Below are 18224 nucleotides of genomic sequence, written 5' to 3'. Positions count from 1 at the left end.
GGACTGGATGCTACTAAAAGATACTGAATTATTAGATCTCGAAGGGTGGGATAAAATATATGGGTGGCATGGCTACCTGGGTTATGATAAAGTCAAAGTACATAGAGGGTTCAATAATCATGCAGTAAGGAAGGCTCTTATGGGCGTTTGGGAAAGAAACAAGGCCTATATTATGAATAAAACTCCTTGGTGGCTGTCACCATTAGAATCCCAGTCTGGACATAGGGGAAATATGGAAAATAATTGGTTACAATATAAAGATCTGGTGGAAAGGAAAAATGGACACCCTGAAGTTAAAAAATTTGAGGAGTTAAAACAAAGAGGTGTGAGTTGGCTGGAATATTATCAAATCAAAACAACATTTGATAAAGATAAAAAATGAAGGGTTTTGAAGAAGCATCGATCTGGGAGAAAGAAATATTATTTAGCAACCATAGAAATATTTCTAAAATATACAAATTGGGAACAGGAGTTTATGCAAGGAATGAAGAAAAAAGTAAAGCTATAAAGAGATGGGAACAAGATCTAGGACATGAAGTAGAATATGCGAAGTGGGAAAAAGTATGGGCCAAAACGATCAATTTTACAGCATGTTATTTAATCAGAGAAAATCTGATGAAAATGCACCATAGATGGTACCTATCTCCAGAAAGTTTAGCTAAAATAAACAAAAACAATCAAAATAAATGTTGGAAATGTCAAAAAGAGAAAGGATCCTTCTATCATATGTGGTGGGTATGCCCAGAAATCGTAAAATATTGGAACATGGTGCATGAAGAACTGAAAAAAAATATTTAAGATCAACATTAATAAGACCCCAGAAGCATATTTACTAGGGATATTAAATGAGGAGATACCGAAGGATAAAACCACTGTCTATTTATATGCCATGGCCGTGGCAAGAACAGTGCTGGCAAGATATTGGAAAGAGAAACTTGTACCCTCCAGGGAAGAATGGTTCTGTAAAGAATGTGAATATTTAGAACTGGCAAAATTAACAGATATAATAAGAGGTAAACCCAGAAGTTTAGTTAAAAATGAGTGGGAATGCTTGAACGAATACTTTAAAAAACAAGGATCAAAATCGACAATCTGGTTAAGTTTAGAGTGAAATAAGTTTGTGAAGAAAGGAAAGAAAGCAGGAAGATTTATTTTGAATTAAAATTAAGAAAGATAAAAGATAGGAAAATGATTTAAAACAGACGGAAGGATGAATCTGAAGTAAAGTACTGTATGGAAGGTGGAAGTCACTGTATAGACTATTTGTATGGAATTGTATAGATTATTTGTATGGAACTGCAGCAATGGAGGGAGGAATATAGGAAAGATAAAAAAAGTTGAATAATGTGTAACTAGAATTAATTACTGCTTTTTGTTTCCTTTGTTTGTATCTCTCTTGCATTGGAAGAAGTTACCTACGTGACTATACACTTATCTTACTTTTTCTTTTCTTTTTTCTTTTTCTTTTCTTTTTTCCTTCCCCCTTCTCTACTTTTTGTGGTTTTTATTTTTGTTGTTTTTGTTTTTTGTTTGTTTTGTTTTTTACCTTTTGTGGTTGTTGCTATTCCTTTGTATTTGTATCTGTGAAAGGTTTTTAAATTGTTAAATCTAAATCTAAATAAAGTTGATATTAAAAAAAAGAAAGAAATTTCAGAAGACTGCATGCACTTGAATTTTTGGAACAGAACCTCCCAACAATTCCAGTCTCCCATGAATAAATGGAGCTCTTTGTTAATCACTGTAGTAACATTATGACTGGCTTGATCTTAAGCACCACTTCCAAATTCTATGAAGTATATTAAACCAAACAACTCACTTTGTCCCGTGACCCAGCAGAAGGCATCTCTCTGGCTAACCTGTTCCGCCTTTGCTCCTTTAAAAGAAAAAGCATAAAAAACATCAAAAGTCAAGATGCTCATGCCACATAAAAAGAAAAGTTGGGTGTCCTCTCTTTCCAGACACAGCTATTTGGAATTCTTAGCAAAGTGGTTGAGCGGGTTCTCCCCCTCATTTACACTCACATAATGACACTGGAGAATATATACAAAAAGGGAGCAGAAAAGGCTACCGGGTAACGTTCCATAAGAATAATTCCTATCAGCAAACTTCCAAACGAGACACAAGCAATGTAAAACCAAGGTAGAAAAAAGGGCGAATTCTGTTGCCACACAAGGACAAAGCACCAGCTGACTTTTCATTCAGAACACCAGGATGGACAGTGTCTGCACACATCCATTCTGACTGCAGATATAAGAAAACCCTTCTGTTCCCCCAAAGCCAGATGACCACTGATTGCTAAATGTTGCAGTCAAAAAAGCTTATAAGCTTTTTATCATTATATTGCTGTCCTCTGAGAGACACTGCCATGCTATATGGGTCTGTGGCCCAACCCAGGCAAGATCATTATTTTTCTTTTAAGTTGCAATACTCACAGAAGACAGAAGCGCAGGCAATGTCCATTGATTTCAATGGATCTACCTGGAGTCTGACCATTGTCTGATATCACCTTTAGAATCTTTATTCATACAAAGCAGCTGATGGGGAAATCTGGTAATTCCAGCAAGATCAGAGTTTTCAAAACAGAATGTATCTGTGCATGTGATGACAGACTCATTTGTAATTAATGGAGAGACTTTCTTCCCTTACCTCTATGTTGTTGTTTATTAGTCCACAGGCATCTGCAAAATCTGGATGCTTAGTGTTGATATAGGCCAACTCAATGGCTACCAAATTGTGAACCTATGAGAAAGAATATAATTAAAGTTTAGAATTTTGCCCATTGAAGTGAATGTTAGGGAAGGGTTCATGACAAATAACCTAGAATTGATCTCAGTAGCAAAAACATCCATAAAAATGCAGTTCAACACTAACACAGGATGACCACAAAAAGACAGATCCTAAGATCTGCCAAGGGCAAATCATTTTACACCAGCCTTTGCCAACCTGTTGGCCTATCATGTCATGTCATTAAAATTAAGACCAGAGGGGGGCTTACAACTGCAAGGAAATAATGGCATCCCTAGCTGGGAGCATCTTGGCACTGAGGAGTATTCAGTTGCAAATCTATTATGCTAAACCCCAAAATTATTCTTTACATCAGTCTAACTAGGCCCACAGTGGAGTACAGAATTTTCACCAATACTCTCCATTAAAAGGAACATGCCACTGCAAAGTTCCACAGTAGATTACCATTTCATTTGTAACTGGTAGCCTTCGACGCAAAAGACTAGTCACAACCTCAACGATGGCATCGTGGAGCTTTGGAAAACGCAACAATTCCTGAATACAAATGAAACAACGAAAGCGTTTGATTTCTGAAAAGCAACAAACTATCTAACTGAATTAATCATAAATCACACAAAGCAAGTTCACGTGATCACAGTTCAAGGAAACGTTCATTGGATGAGGCTGCATGGCAGGGCAAGTGAGAGGTGTGGCTTGTGCTGCATAGAGAAGCCTGGAGGGTCACTTTCATTTGCCCACCCTAATATAATACAAGAATGCATACACACAAGAATGTATGTATACACACAACCCTATATGAGTCCACATTAGTCCTCTGGCAGTTTTCAGTTTAGAGTTGTCAACTCCATCTTCCAAGCAGAAGAGTTCTCTCAAAAGCCACTGTCCAAATAATGCATCCTAGTGGAACACCCTCCCATCAGATGCCAAACAGAAGATGTCTGAAGGCAGCCCTGTACAGGGAAGTTTTTAATGTTTTGTGTTGATTTTGTATTTTGCTGCAAGCTGCCCAAAGTAGCTGGGGCAACCCAGTCAAATGGGCTGCATGTAAATAATAAAATTATTTATATGCCACCCATATAAATCATCATCATCATCTGATGTTTCTTCTGGGATATTTTCACACCCTGTGAGACACACATTTTTTTTTGCAAATTATCTCCTCCTTTTACCTGTGTACTGTAATTGCTACAATGCTGGATAATCCTCTGCATTTCCTCGTGAACAAGCTCCACACAACGCAAGCTGGGCTCTTCCAATCGTTTGATTTGCCTCTTTACTAGGAGCTCAAATGAAACTTCAGGCACAAACAGGGCCGGGCGGGGACCCTAGCCAAGCCAAAAGGAAACAGATTCATTTTTATTCCATTGTAATAATTTAGACTCCCCAGGGTGCTGTGCCCTTTCCCAAGGCAGCACTAAGCTGTACGCTCTACAAGCACTGAAACTCTACCAAGGGCATAGAGAGTGCAGGTCAGCAAAGGGATATTGCATCTTATACAGGAAGTTAAAGAAGGATAATACCTACAGTAGCATTTCTAATGGCTGTCAATATGTCAATGGTGTTAAGGCCACCTAGTGGATCAACAGATTCTAAGGTACGCCCAAAGGTTTCATGGAAAATGTAGCAAATCCTAGCTCCACCACACCTGGAGAATGAAAAAACAGTGACTGAGACAACAGGGAGAAAAACAGGGAAGCCAAATAATATTTCCTATACTTGAGCTCATTTGATTCATAAAAATGTAGCAAATTTCATGTTGAGGTTTAATTGCAATGTTTCTAAACAATCTGCCATCCATGTCAACTTCACTCCAAAACAGAAGTTGTGCTTACAGTTCTGAAGTCTCGATGTATTTTGCTGTCCCTTCAATGGTGTTGCAATATTCGGTGGCAAATTTGGTAATCAGCTGCAGTAATGTGGCACTCTTGTCATCTACAGGCTCCCCATAGCCGTTCAGCAGAGACTGATACTGAGCGGCTAGAACATTGATTCTGGTTTTCAGTTCTGGCAAGCAATCCCTGATGTGATGCATAAGCAACCTAAAAACCAGAAATTGAGAACTTTGCAACACTTTAAGGAAAATAGCTCAAAACATTCAATCCACTCAGTTTTTCATTAGCACATTTCAGTTATTAAGCAACTAACGTTTTCTTTTAAGAAAGTGGGACATGCTCCCAGAGGTAGCTTACTATGGATTTAAATGCCTAATATTTCACCAGTCTAAAAGCCATCATGATTCTATGCTACTGCCATTCAACAGAAAACTATACAAAACTAACCTACAGATTTTTGTGGAGGGTCAAACCTTAGAGAAGGAGGCAAGGGTGATAGCTCAGTGGCAGAGAATCTGCCTTGCATGCGGGAGGTTTGTTTCAATCCCCAGCACCTCTAAATAGAACTGGGAATGTACCCCCGTCGGAATGAAACACCGGAGAAACAATGCCAATCAGTGTAGACAGTAATGAGCTAATTGGACCAATGACTCATTATAAATGGAAGTTTCCATTGTTAAATAATTTTTTATTTTAGTTAGGGCCAAACTCAACTTGATTTCGGAGACCTGGGATGATGATCTTCGGCATGTGTTTGTTTTCAGCTAATCTGGCTCACTGAGCATAGGGAAAGCAGCAGTCTGGGAGAAGGTATTTTACCAGCTCCCTCTTTCCAAATTTAAATCAGCTCCCCCAAGAACCTAATAGGAGCTGTCTGTGGATGTCAGGTTGAAGTGAGGTGTGGCTTAGGGCAAAAGGAACCAGCACTACCACCAACCCTCAGGAGATTTTAACTGCTGATCACTTTCTCTCTCTCTCCTATTCTTCAAGACATAGGTAAAGGTAAAGGGACCCCTGACCATTAGGTCCAGTCGCGGACGACTCTGGGGTTGCAGCGCTCATCTCGCTTTACTGGCCGAGGGAGCCAGCGTACAGCTTCCGGGTCATGTGGCCAGCATGACTAAGCCGCTTCTGGCAAACCAGAGCAGCGCACAGAAATGCCATTTACCTTCCCGCTGGAGCAGTACTTATTTATCTACTTGCACTTTGACATACTTTTGAACTGCTAGGTTGGCAGGAGCAGGGACCGAACAACGGGAGCTCACCCCATCGCGGGGATTCGAACCGCCAACCTTCTGATCGGCAAGCCCTAGGCTCTGTGGTTTAACCCACAGCTCCACCCGCCATCCTCTTCAAGACATAAGCGGTAATTAATAAAGCATGTATATGCAGACATAACTTCATCTTCTAATCCTATCCACCATCTTTCGCAGACTAAAAAAATCTATCAGTTAAAGATCTTTTTCAGACAACAAGCGCAAATGATGTGGTTCAAAGACAATAAAGGAGACAAAATTTATCTAACGGGTGTACCACTGCTGTAAAGTTATATACCTTAAAATATAGTACTTTGTACACCACATACTGCCAGTACGATGTAGAGTACAATCCAAAATTCAGTACTGTAAACAAAGGGTTGTATGTAACTAAGTCATTGCACAAGTGAAACAATTTTCATGAGCTCCATGGAACCTCTCCCCCCACCCCACCCCCAGCACACTCCCGAAATCTGCTCTGGGGGTTCTCCCAATGCTCTGGAGCAGATCTGGGGGGATGTGTGGGTGGCATGGGATGGATAGTTCCTTTGTGTTTGCAGAAGCCATTGTACTCATGCAATGACTTGGTTTAACATATAACTCAACCCCATACTTCCCTATCAATGAGAACAGTCCCTATCAATGAGAACAGTCACCCATCCATTCTACATTTGGCATCCCGAAAGAGCACAGGGAAGAATCAGATGAAAGCTGGCTATGTACACCAAATCATCCAATCCCTCCTAAATAACTGCCAGTTTTCCATTCACGGCCTCCAAATGCAAGACTCAAAACTGCAAAAGAACTGTAAGTATCAGGGTGTTATCAGTCATCTGTCCCTTAAATACCGGCTTCACCACCCATGTGCAAAAAAAGCTGTACACAGCTGGGATGGGCCAGAACAAGTCAAAACAATTCCAACTGGAGAAAAATCTAAACTAGGATCAAAGCAGCTCCTTGTACCTATTGAGTGTCCTAGCAAGGTACTTTGTTCCATTCCGGTTGGCTAGAGAGGGGTACTTCTTCTGGAGAAAACCATACTCATCACGAATTGAATCAGCGACACTCTTCTTATTGTTAATATCTAACTGACTCCTAAAAATGAGACAGAAAATTAATCATGTTTCATTTAATTTAGATACCATTTCATTTTCTTTTCCTGCTGCCAAAATCTGGTTAACATGTTCTCCCGGCTTAGAAGAACAGTGACATTATGCCATGATGCTATTCTAAATCAGTTGGCATCAGATTTATTTCATGTATCTAACAAAATTTATAAACTGGTCACTTGCACACACAAAAAACCCCAAACACCCTCCAAACAATTTACACAAAAATAAAACACTGAAATTATCAACAATTATCAACCAAGTTAAAAAGAACTTTAAAAAATCAACCAATTGTTAAACAAACGAAAAAACAAGATCAAAGCCCATGTCAGCTGCTACATGTCTAGTTAGGAATGCCTGAACAAAATAGTCGTCAAAAAGAGTATAGCAAAGGCATCTGCACACAATTTCAATAGCCAGGCAGTTCCAAAATGTGGGTGACTGTCACCCTAGAAGATACATTTCATACAATGTTATGTTGGCGCTTGTACTGCAGATCAAAGCGGTCAAATGGGCAAAGCAGAGTAAGGTAACCCCTCAAGTAAACTGGTCCGAAGCTGTTAAGCACTTTATATACTAATAGTAACACCTCAAACTTGGCCCAGCAACAATAAGATTGACTGGACAGTGAGCTACAACCAATACACTAAGTATGTTCCTGCTACTAATGCAAAAGTTGCATGGATACTGAGGTGGTGCAGGGCCGCAACACTAGGCCTTTCCCAGTTTTACCCCCTGCAACTACCAGTGTAGGAGGCCACAATTCTGCTAGGCCTTCCCATCATACTAGTCTTAGAAATACAGTGGTACCTCAGGTTACAGACACTTCAGGTTACAGACTCCGCAAACCCAGAAATAACGCTTCAGGTTAAGAACTTTGCTTCAGGATAAGAACAGAAATCGTGCTCTGGTGGCACAGCAGCAGCGGGAGGTCCCAGTAGCTAAAGTGGTGCTTCAGGTTAAGAACAGTTTCAGGTTAAGAACGGACCTCCAGAACGAATTAAGTTCTTAACCCAAGGTACCACTGTATGCCACTTACCACTTAACTGTGATCCGAGAATGATTTGGGGACCAAAGAGCCCAGTACGGCCTCAACCCACTCCCCATAAGGCACAAAAACACGGGAATGCAAAGCACTGCTTTGTAACAGAAGGACCGCATTCTGATGATACTCACCTATTCACGACGCCAATGATGCCAAGTTTAACAGGGATCACTCTTCCCATAAGTACGTCCATAGCGTCAGTGCCAGCATCCATGAGATCCAGCTTTGTGATCACAGCAAGGGTGCGCCGCCCTAACAGAGCGGCAGGAAAACTGTCATTGTACATTAAGCTGGTCATGGGTTAACTTTGTCAAGCCTAGGAAACAGCTACCCAAAGTAAAAACAAAAGGAAAGGTGGAAAGGTGCCCAGTGAACACAGCTATGCAGGAGAAGAGAACTTCACCATTACTCATTTACTCATTCTCAGATTAATTGCAAGTTTGTGCTATGACTATGGCTGGCTTGCCATTTCTCCCAGTGGAGCTCATGGCTGAAAACACATCAGTGACAAAGGCTAGCAAGGAACCCAGCTTTCGATGAGCCAAACTTTGGCTTAGCTCAACATGGGGCTGCAGCAAAAAGAACCAGAAAGGACCAAGGTGCCTGAAAGGTCCTTTGTGGGAGCCTATGGTTGGTTTATGTATGTAGAGTTGTATCTATTTTTAGTCTTACTCGGGGTAAAAAAAGGTAAAGGTAAAGGACCCCTGACAGTTAAGTCCAGTTGCAGATGACTCTGAGGTTTGGGTGCTCATCTCACTTTACAGGCCGAGGGAGCCGGCGTTTGTCCACAGACAATTTTTCCAGTTCATGTGGCCAGCATGACTAAGCCGCTTCTGGAAACCAGAGCAGTGCACGGAAACGCCGTTTACCTTCCCGCCTATTTATCTACTTGCACTGGCGTGCTTTCAAACTGCTAGGTTGGCAGGAGCTGGGACTGAGCAACAGGAGCTCACCCCGTCGCAGGGATTCAAACTGCCAACCTTCTGATCAGCAGGCCCAAGAGGTTCAAGGTTTAGACCACAGCGCCACCTGCGTCCCTTTTACTCAGGGTAGACCCACTGAAATTAATGGACCTGACTTCACTTTGAAAGCCTGAAAGCCTACAAGCATCTTGCCATTTCAATTGCAAACTACCCCTTATTCAAATCTCATTTGTAAGAACAGGCAGCAGATACAGTAATTAAGGGGTAACATTTACAGGGATGGTGGAACTGTGGTCCTCCAGATATTGAACTCCAGCTCCCATCCCAGCCAGCATGGCCAGTCAAGGGATGATGGGAGCTGGAGCCAAACAATATCTGGAAGGCCAAAGGTTGCCCATCCCTGAGTTACATCATCAACTGTATTGTACAAGTGTGTTTCCTAGAAAGAGAAAAAAACAGACATGCTGGAACCTGGTTTTTTCCCCTCCACTTACCATCTGGATCCACTTCCCGTGCTATTTTGAGGGCCTCAGAAGTGGCCATGTCCGTGTTGGCAGCAGTGACTGCCAGAATAATTGAATTTGGGTTACTAATGAATCTAAGGATTAGTTCTCGGATCTGAAGTTCAATATCCTTTGGTTGATCACCTACAGGCACCTGTGTGAGAAGGAGGAGAAAGTGGAATCTGCATGACCTTCCTTCTTTTAACCACATCTATTAAGAGCGATGCATATGCAGGCAGGTCTCCTAATGCACAACATCTAAAGGCCACTCCTAGGAGGAGAGAAAGCCAGGAAGGAAACCCCAAAACATGAGAATTATATGGAGAGAAAGGTAGCTGACTGACTCTCATAATTTCAGAAAGGCCTTGTGATGCTGTAGTTAAGATGGGGCAGCCAAGGGACAACAAAGGAGGAAGGCAAAAGGACCTGAGAGAGCCCATGGCAGGGGGTTTGCTGGGCATAGTGTGGGGAAGGAAGGGGATAAGGAAGGGGATCTTGGCAAGAAACATTTTTAAATGTTTGCTACAAGGTATTAATTGATCTCTCATATACGTTTCACACTTTACAAAGAAGAAAAAAGCCAAACAACCCAACAACATAGAACTTTCAGTTAACTCTACAGCAACAGCAACAAAAACCTTCTTACCTTTGTCATTCCTGGCAAATCTACAAGAGTCAGATTGACAACATTAGGGGAAAAAATCTTTAGATGAATCGGTTCAGGGCTGATCCCCTAAAAAGGCATGGGAAAAGGAACAAAGAATAATTTCTCCAGAACATGCTTAATTGTAACCTTCAGAAAACAAGACATCACTGAAACTAAATTTAGCCTTTTAATCTAGGTTGTTTTTGTAATTTGGGCGCCTGTCTTTATAATCTAGCATCTTGCTCAGTTCAGGTGTCCATGTCTGAAATTTTGCTTGGTATGCTTCAGCTGTTTGTCACTAAATGTGCCTAACTAATGTGGCTGATTTTTGTACGGAAAACAACATTCATGGGCCGCTAACACCTGGCCCTCCAGATGCTGCTGAACTACAGCTCCCACTGGGTCAGGGATGATGGGTATTGTAGATGAGCAACATCTGGAGGGCCTCAAGTTAGCTCCTCTTGGTTCACAGAACAAGCCAGTGCTCTTAGGACAATAATGCAAAGCCACCAGGGAAGATTGACAGAAGCTGTATCCTTGGAGATTATGAACAACGTCAGTAGTAGATTCTGCCTCTTTGGGAACTGAGAACTTAGATAAAAGTGACTGGGCTTAAGACAGCAATACCATGACTGTTTCTCAACTGTGGGCTCCAGATCCTGTGTCAAAATAATTCCAATCTGAAGAATGTACATCACTGTTTTCCAACTGTGGTTTCTGTGTTGAAATTACTTATTTTAAAAGATGAGCCAACCATAGTCACTCACCTTATTATTTCCTGAAATCCTTTCAGTTTCACTTTCTATTTCTTGCCTAATTTCATCGAAGTCTGCGTAGAGCTGAAGTTTTAAAAAGGAAAGGGGAAAAAACCCTCAACATCAGCACCCAACATCCTCAGGCAGCTGCCAGGGTCCTTGCACCCTGACAGGACCCACCACTGATGCCTGCCCTGAACTCCCTTTATTTATATATTTTCTCCTGACTGGTGCTTTGAACAATACCAGGACACCACATCAAGCTACCATTTTTATTTCCCATAATGCTTGTGACAGCACCAATCTGGGACATTGTAGGAAATTAAAACTGCACCCTTCAGCCATGCAATACTGCTGCTGCCCGCCACTAATGCCAGCTAAACCCACCAATGGAAGAGGGGGCCCACCCAGAGTGCATTTTGCTCAGGACACACACACACCCCGCCACATATGTACGCACACACAAAAATCCCTATGTGCATTTTTGGCTTTACAATCAAGATAATGTACCTTGTTTTTGGTGTGCAGAAACTTCCCCCATTCTTCAGTATCAACCCCTGGAAAGAGACAGTCATGGCATGAGAGAAGAAGTGGAGCAACACAACCAACTTTTTCAGCTTCAAGTACACTTTCTCCATTGAGTTTGCCTATGCTCAACCTTTGTGGTGAAAACGAAAAACAAAACCCCCAAGCATTTAAGGAGCATGAGTCAAATGGACCTAGCGTAGGGTTGCCATATTTCAAAAAGGAAAAACCAGGACACCCCAAAAGTTCTAGCTACAGGCAGGTAGCCGTGTTGGTCTGCCGTAGTTGAAATAAATTTTTTTTAAAAAATCCTTCCAGTAGCACCTTAGAGACCAACTAAGTTTGATATTGGTATGAGCTTTTGTGTGCACACGAAAGCTCATACCAATAACAAACTTAGTTGGTCTCTAAGGTGCTACTGGAAGGATTTTTTAAAATTTAATTTTTAAAATTTAATTTTTTTTGTTTCGACCCTGAAAGTTGTGGAGCTTCTTTTAGGAAACCCAAAAATTGTTGAGTTGTTTTTTTTTTTTTTTTACAAAAATGCCAAAAAAAACCACATGATTTTTCGAGTGCCTTGTCTAAGATCCAGGACAAAGCGCCACCTTTCAGAAATCCCCCCCCAACATCAATTCCGCCTTTGAAATCTTGGCAATATCTTGGAAAATCCAGACATATGGCAGCCCTAACCTAGTGTCAATTCACCATAAATCAAATGCCTCAATATTTACTAAGGTCTTTATTACTATTTATAATTCTTATACTAACAACATAAAAACTGGGCCTAACATATACTCCTTATCATATATTAACTATCACTTTGTTGACCAGAGTCCCACACGTGGTGATAAGAGTGATTGAGCAAGTGTGTATGTGGTGTACAAGTACAACATGCCATTATTTGCAATGGCCCTAATCTCATCAGACTCCTATTAGAATAATGGTTTTAAATGGGGCTTTAGCCATGACTAACTGTAGCTTAAGTGGGGCTACTTAGTCAAGAGCAACACATTTTGTGGTGGAGTTGGGGGGGCACACTATTTTGTTGTCCGGTATGCTCTGTTCATATCACATACACCAAAACATCATAAATTTTGGGCAATTTCCTTCAACATGTGCAAAATGAAGCTTTCGTATAACTTTCCTGGGGAGAAAAGGTGAAATGAAACAAACATTCAAAAAAGAAAACTCTAAAGAAAATCCCAAGGTATCTAAGAAGGTCTGGGTTCATAGACACCTTTCAAATCAACTAGTATGCCTAATTTTGCCCACAATACTGACTTACCCTTGGCTTCCTATGATACTTCACTTCCTAGAATCTTAAGGTAGTAGGTCTCACCATTGCTTGTTTGAGGACATCTCTTTCAGGAAAGAAAGTGCATTGCACACGTATTCTAGTTGTGGCTACCAGCAACATACATTGTATTATATTGCTCAGGTCAATCTGATTTAAGGGTCCGAACACTGACAAGATAAGTCTCAAACTCTGGATATGCAACTTTTAAGTTACTTAACCTTAGAGAGACAGCCAGGTTTTGGTCATGGCCTGCAAGTTGGTTCCAAGGTCAAGGACCTGTTTCAGGATCACTGTTGGGTGAAAGGCACCGTTGCAGGTGGGAAGGACACTCTACTATGCGGTCACAAGGTGCTGAGCCCCTTTACCTGCAGGCTACAGCAACATGCATCTCAGTACCATCAGGGAAGAGAACTGGCAGGGAGGAACACAGGTACAAGGGCAGGGCACCCAATTCCTCCTCTCCTACCATTCCCCTCCCTACCTCTGCCCCCAGTGATTGTGACGTGGAGACCTTGCTAATACAGCCAGTGGGAAAGCAGGACAGGAGAGCCACCAGACCTCTAATTCCTTACTATAAAAACAAGTAGGAAAGCCCTTCTGGGTACTTTTGATGAGAGGTCCATTGCATTAAACAAGGGACAGATAAATTATGGCCTTCCAATCGTTGTTGGACTCTAAATCTCAGAATCTCTGCCCACTGGCCAAGACTGGCAGGAGTCAACATCTGGCGGGCCACATGCTGCATTTATGCCACTATGTAGTCCTTCACATCCTGTTATTATTTAAGCACTTATTTGAAATCCATCTCTCTTTGTTTTGCTATTCCCAACAGACTTATTGCTACCACAGATTTAAAAGTACAATCTGTTAACAAAAAAACAACACAAAAACACAGTGATTGCTATTATGACAAAGCACTTTATAACAATTTTCTTTTTTAAAAAAAAATATAGGTCAAGATTTCTACATTGCATTCTAGTTTGACACAGAGGCAGAAAGAAGGAAACGGCAAACTAAGCCAGCGGGCCCAGCAAAACAACAGCTATTCAGCACAGCAGCCAGAGTGTAAATGTGCAAATAAAGGACAGCAGGCAGCAATAAAAGTGGCATGGTATGCACGTGGCTAGAATAAAAAGCATGCAGATTCTGTGTAGGAGGAAAAGAAGTGAATAGGAAACCTTTCGAAAGGTGCCTTGCATGTTTCCAAGTTGCAGGGTCTGCAGTTGAAAAGAAACAGCATCAAAAGTTTGGTTATTTTCCCCTCCCTCCGGACCTTGTTAGCACGTTATCAGTCTTGCAGGAATCACAACATACATTAAGACATATGTGCCACACGAGAAATGCATGCATGCTTAATGTAGTTAGAATGTAACATTCTGAAAACCAGTCTTAATTTAGCAGCAGATGTATTTCAAGGTGATCCTAACAGTGCATATTAACTGAGATAATTCCTGTCAGTAACTCCCTCTAATTAGCTAAAATACTGCAAAGTGAAGAACCACCATTTGGCAAATAGATTTTACCTAAGCTAGAAGGGAAAAATGAGCAAGGATGAGAAGTTTAGAAAGGTACCATCACTTACAGGAAACAAAAAACCATCACAGTGGCTCAGTTTGGGCAAGGCTTTAACATGTGTAGAAGATAGTTACTAGTTGTGAGTGCATTGCCTCCAAACGCAGACACTCACATACTGGATATCATATACGCTATTCAATATTCAGTGTGATGAAGGTCATCATACATAGGACTGAACCACAGAGGCGTTTGCATAAAATCTTGGAACTGACAGCATAGTTCAGGACTAGCTGCACTGGACTTTCTTTTTTTGCAAGTAGGTCCTGCACAACTTTACACCCATCTAGCATCTGGAGAGGAACAGATGCCATCTGGTGGGTGAGCAGATGCTATCCTGCTTCCCATCGCACCCTGTTTTGCACGCAGATCCAAACCAGATTCTTGAGCCAAAGTGATCTTAAGGATGCACAACCCACAACTGTAGCAAACAAAACTGCCTATTTGTTTCTTTATTGCAAACCTCTCCACCCAAGTTTGTCTCCCCCCCCCCCAATCAAATTTCTCTCGGCCACCTACATTTCTGGCCAAAAAACACCAAAACTAACATAACACACCACCACAAAAATCTGCAAAAGTATGGCAACGTTTGTTATTGCAGTCCATAATTGTGAACTGTGGCCACCATTTATACATTGTGCTAACAAAGAACTGCCTTGGATTTATAAATGTGGATTATGAATAGGAAAAGATTGTCCCGTATCACTTTACTGTATTTATTATATAAGATAACAATTTCTAGACACTCGGCATTCAGCCTGAGCTCTTTAAATTCAGTGAAAGGGTACCTTGACACTACTCCGTTTAATGTCATGTTCCAAATTTAATGCTCCTCTCTCATCTTCAAACTAATTTATTTCCTTAGGAATGACATTTTTGTTTTGAGCCCAAAAGAGGAGACAAGAATACCAATTTCTCGTTGAGCGGCTTGTTCTTCCTTCCTCCTTAACACACCCAGCCAGAAAAAAGAAAATTATCTATCAGAAGAAATTCTTAGGTGAAAGGCCAATTTAAAAACTAGCAAGGCTGGACATTTCACATCCAGACTCTTTCACAGCAGGATTAGCAGGAGGAAAAAGAAAAGAAATAAAAGACCCCCTAAGAATCAGGCAGTTATGGTCTGCCTGCATTTGTTATAGCAACACAAGATCAGCAATCGCTACCGTAATTCATAATTTGCATCTCTGTATTAAGATATACTACTATGTTGTTTGTTACGTTTATCCCTTATTTGGCTAGCTCCTTTTAATAATAATAATACTTATTATTATTATTATTATTATTATTATTATTATTATTAATTTGTACCCCACCCATCTGGCTGGGCTTCCCCATACATCTTGCTGTGTTAGCCACATGAGAACATTAAAACTATTAAAAAGATTTATAAGGTATTACAACTTTCAAACGTCAATGCTAAGGGTATTCAGTCACCAAGGTCGGGGGAGTCTGAAGTCATATAAGTTAAGGACTTCTTTGAATATCATTCCCATTGTTGCATTGGACAAAAGGCCCTTCTTCTGAGCTACGCCAATAAAACTCAGAGACAAAGGAGCTAGGAGTCCATTTTGTTTTCTTTATTGCAAAGCAATAAGGGTTACAGTGGAAATCGTTTCGCAAAGACTGCAACCCCGCCCAAAGGTCTGGGCAGGGGAATTTATAACATTTCAAACAAAGGATTTCAAATTAACCAATTGTATTTCATTACCTCATTTCAGTTTAGTATGCATGTACATTACCTAATCTAATACGCATGCGCAATAAGCATTGCTAACTAAACCTTGATTCTCAGAGATTGTCACATTCTGTTAGTGTGCCAATGCATGGGAACCAGTGTTACGTGTAGCCATTTTCATGTATCAACTTATGTTCTAGCTTATGAATGCATCTTTATGATTGAATATTTGCTTGTTCTTCTATCTCGGTGTGAGATGGCATCTTGCCAAAATCATCTGTTCCTGAAAGCAGCAGGTTACCATAATTCTCTATAAAAGCATATTAAAGGATTTATTGGGGTTCACATTATCATATTCATTGTGGCCCCTCTGGGCCACTGCTACACCATCACCCCTTGGGCTTCTTCCTGTGAGACTGCCTGAGACTATTTCCTACGAGAGCAGAGGTTGAGGAAGAATGGAAATGCGGTGGGTTTTGAATGCAATGCAGAAATCCGTACGGCTTGCCTCATTCCTGGGGAAATCTTATTTGTAAGGGGCAATGCATTCTAGCAGCAATGATATGAAGGCCCATGAACTGTAAAAGCAACCCTGAGAGCTGTGAAGAAACCCTGCTTGTTTAAACTGTGTTTTAAAGGGTAATGTGTAATGCATGCTAGCATTTGTATTGTGATATTATGCACTGTAATGCATCTGATGGGGGAAGCCTTCTGCCTGTTCAGGTGAAGGTCAGTTTAACTGTCCCTGGGGCTCCTTACCTGACACTTGAGGAGGGGTTGGAGACAGAACTCTCAGTATGCAAAGTGATAGAAGACAGGCATGTTCTGGTTGGTGGCTGCAGGTTTAGAATATTTAGTCAGACAGTGTAATTGGCTGGGGCATGACTAGAGGGGACAGAAGAAGCATATATATGGCCAGGTACTGGTCAGCAGCAATTAGTTGGGATGGTCAGTCCAGGCTGGTTGGCACTTGGGCTGGACAGCCAGAAGGAGGAGGCAGCAGAGAGCATCAAAGAAGAAGAAAGAAGACCTTAAAGGCAAGCAAAGTAGCTTGGTGGCCAAAGATGTGCTGGGTTAGATGAATTACGGGGCTTAGGCTGAAGAGATGAGGGGGGAAGGAGAAGTGAGAGGCAGTTAGGAATGCCTGGCTCTCATGTCCGGAGAAACAGAAAAAGATTCCAGGACAGGACCGGGGGGGGGGTCCCCTGCACTTCAGTAGGTCAGTTAATAATAATAATAATAAATAATAATAATAATAATAATAATAATAATAATAATACTTTTATTTATTTATATCCTGCCCATCTGGCTGGGTTTCCCCAACCACTCTGGGTGGCTCCCAACAGAATTAAAAGCACAATAAAATATCAAACATTAAAAACTTCCCTGAACAAGGCTGCCTTCAGTACAGGTTGAATCAGAAGCTTCAACAAAAGCCATCAGTTATAGCATTGGTGAGACTTAACTGGGGTGGAGTAAGTACAAGGGCAATTTGGCAAAAGAGCTTCAAGAGGGCACCTAACTGCTTCCTCTTGGTTTAGTAGTGTAAAATTAACTTTTTGGTATTTAACAGTTAGCAAAGTGTATATCCATTTAAAATGTGCTTACATTAAGGTAAGTGCATAAGTTTGTATACTGCATAATACAGTCATAAACAAACACTAATACATTTGTTAAATACTATAACTGCACTTGGCTGGCTTTTTAATATGCCTATAGTTACAAGGGTTGTTGGTAAGTTAAGGCTTCATAGGTTATAGGTGATATTAAATTGTGACAGTGGAATGGGTTCAAGAAAACCATTGGAATGGAAGTTGGGCTTTGTTGAAAGGACAAATAAAGAAATAACCCCCTTTCTCTCCACACAAGCATACTTCCTCTTTTTATTGCTTGGACCTGGAAGACCAGAAGAGAAAATCCCTTGCTTATTCCCATCTCCTCTACCCAAACCAAGCGAAAGAAAGATGAGCACAAAGACCAGGCTCCTGGTTATCACATCCTTTGAATCCGGGAGCCAACAAGAAGCAGTGACAGAAAATGACATGGTGTCATCATGGCAGGCTGTGCATTTGATTCTATGATGTCATTTTGCCTTAAACAACTTGGGTCTAGGATGCCTTTGGGGCCATCTGTAGGTTATCTGGAGGAATGCTATAAATTACAGAGGTCTGGCTGGCCACAACTGGAAATGGAGCATTTAGTGTCACTGGTCCCATGCTGTGAAACATGCTTCCAGCAGAAATTCAGCAGGCATCCTCCGTTTTGACTTTCTGTCATCTCTCAAATACAGTTTTATACCAACAGGTATAATCAGCAGCTAGTCAGAAAATGAGCTGATGTT

General features: G+C 41.1%; 1 protein-coding gene across 5 annotated transcripts in view; it reads right to left on the bottom strand.

The window, feature by feature from the left end:
• Positions 1–18224, bottom strand: part of DNM1L (dynamin 1 like) — a 45066-nt gene that overhangs the window by 10683 nt on the left and 16159 nt on the right. For 3 of the 5 annotated variants that reach the window (XM_033163435.1, XM_033163440.1, XM_033163438.1), the window contains exons 3-15: positions 13815–13853; positions 11325–11371; positions 10827–10898; positions 10060–10146; positions 9405–9567; positions 8119–8239; positions 6797–6928; positions 4578–4784; positions 4270–4390; positions 3915–4070; positions 3190–3279; positions 2647–2739; positions 1817–1873 (exon numbers count right to left, since the gene is read on the bottom strand). In XM_033163435.1, the coding sequence (XP_033019326.1) occupies positions 1817–1873; positions 2647–2739; positions 3190–3279; positions 3915–4070; positions 4270–4390; positions 4578–4784; positions 6797–6928; positions 8119–8239; positions 9405–9567; positions 10060–10146; positions 10827–10898; positions 11325–11371; positions 13815–13853 (1385 nt within the window). The remainder of the gene's footprint in view (positions 1–1816; positions 1874–2646; positions 2740–3189; positions 3280–3914; positions 4071–4269; positions 4391–4577; positions 4785–6796; positions 6929–8118; positions 8240–9404; positions 9568–10059; positions 10147–10826; positions 10899–11324; positions 11372–13814; positions 13854–18224) is intronic. The other 2 variants (XM_033163437.1, XM_033163439.1) reach the window with 1 other exon arrangement.

This window comes from Lacerta agilis, chromosome 10, assembly GCF_009819535.1.
Source record: "Lacerta agilis isolate rLacAgi1 chromosome 10, rLacAgi1.pri, whole genome shotgun sequence".
NCBI classification, from domain to species: Eukaryota; Metazoa; Chordata; class Lepidosauria; order Squamata; family Lacertidae; genus Lacerta; species Lacerta agilis.
The sequence above is the reverse complement of the archived record's forward strand: the minus strand, read 5'-3'. Positions and strand labels throughout refer to the sequence as shown.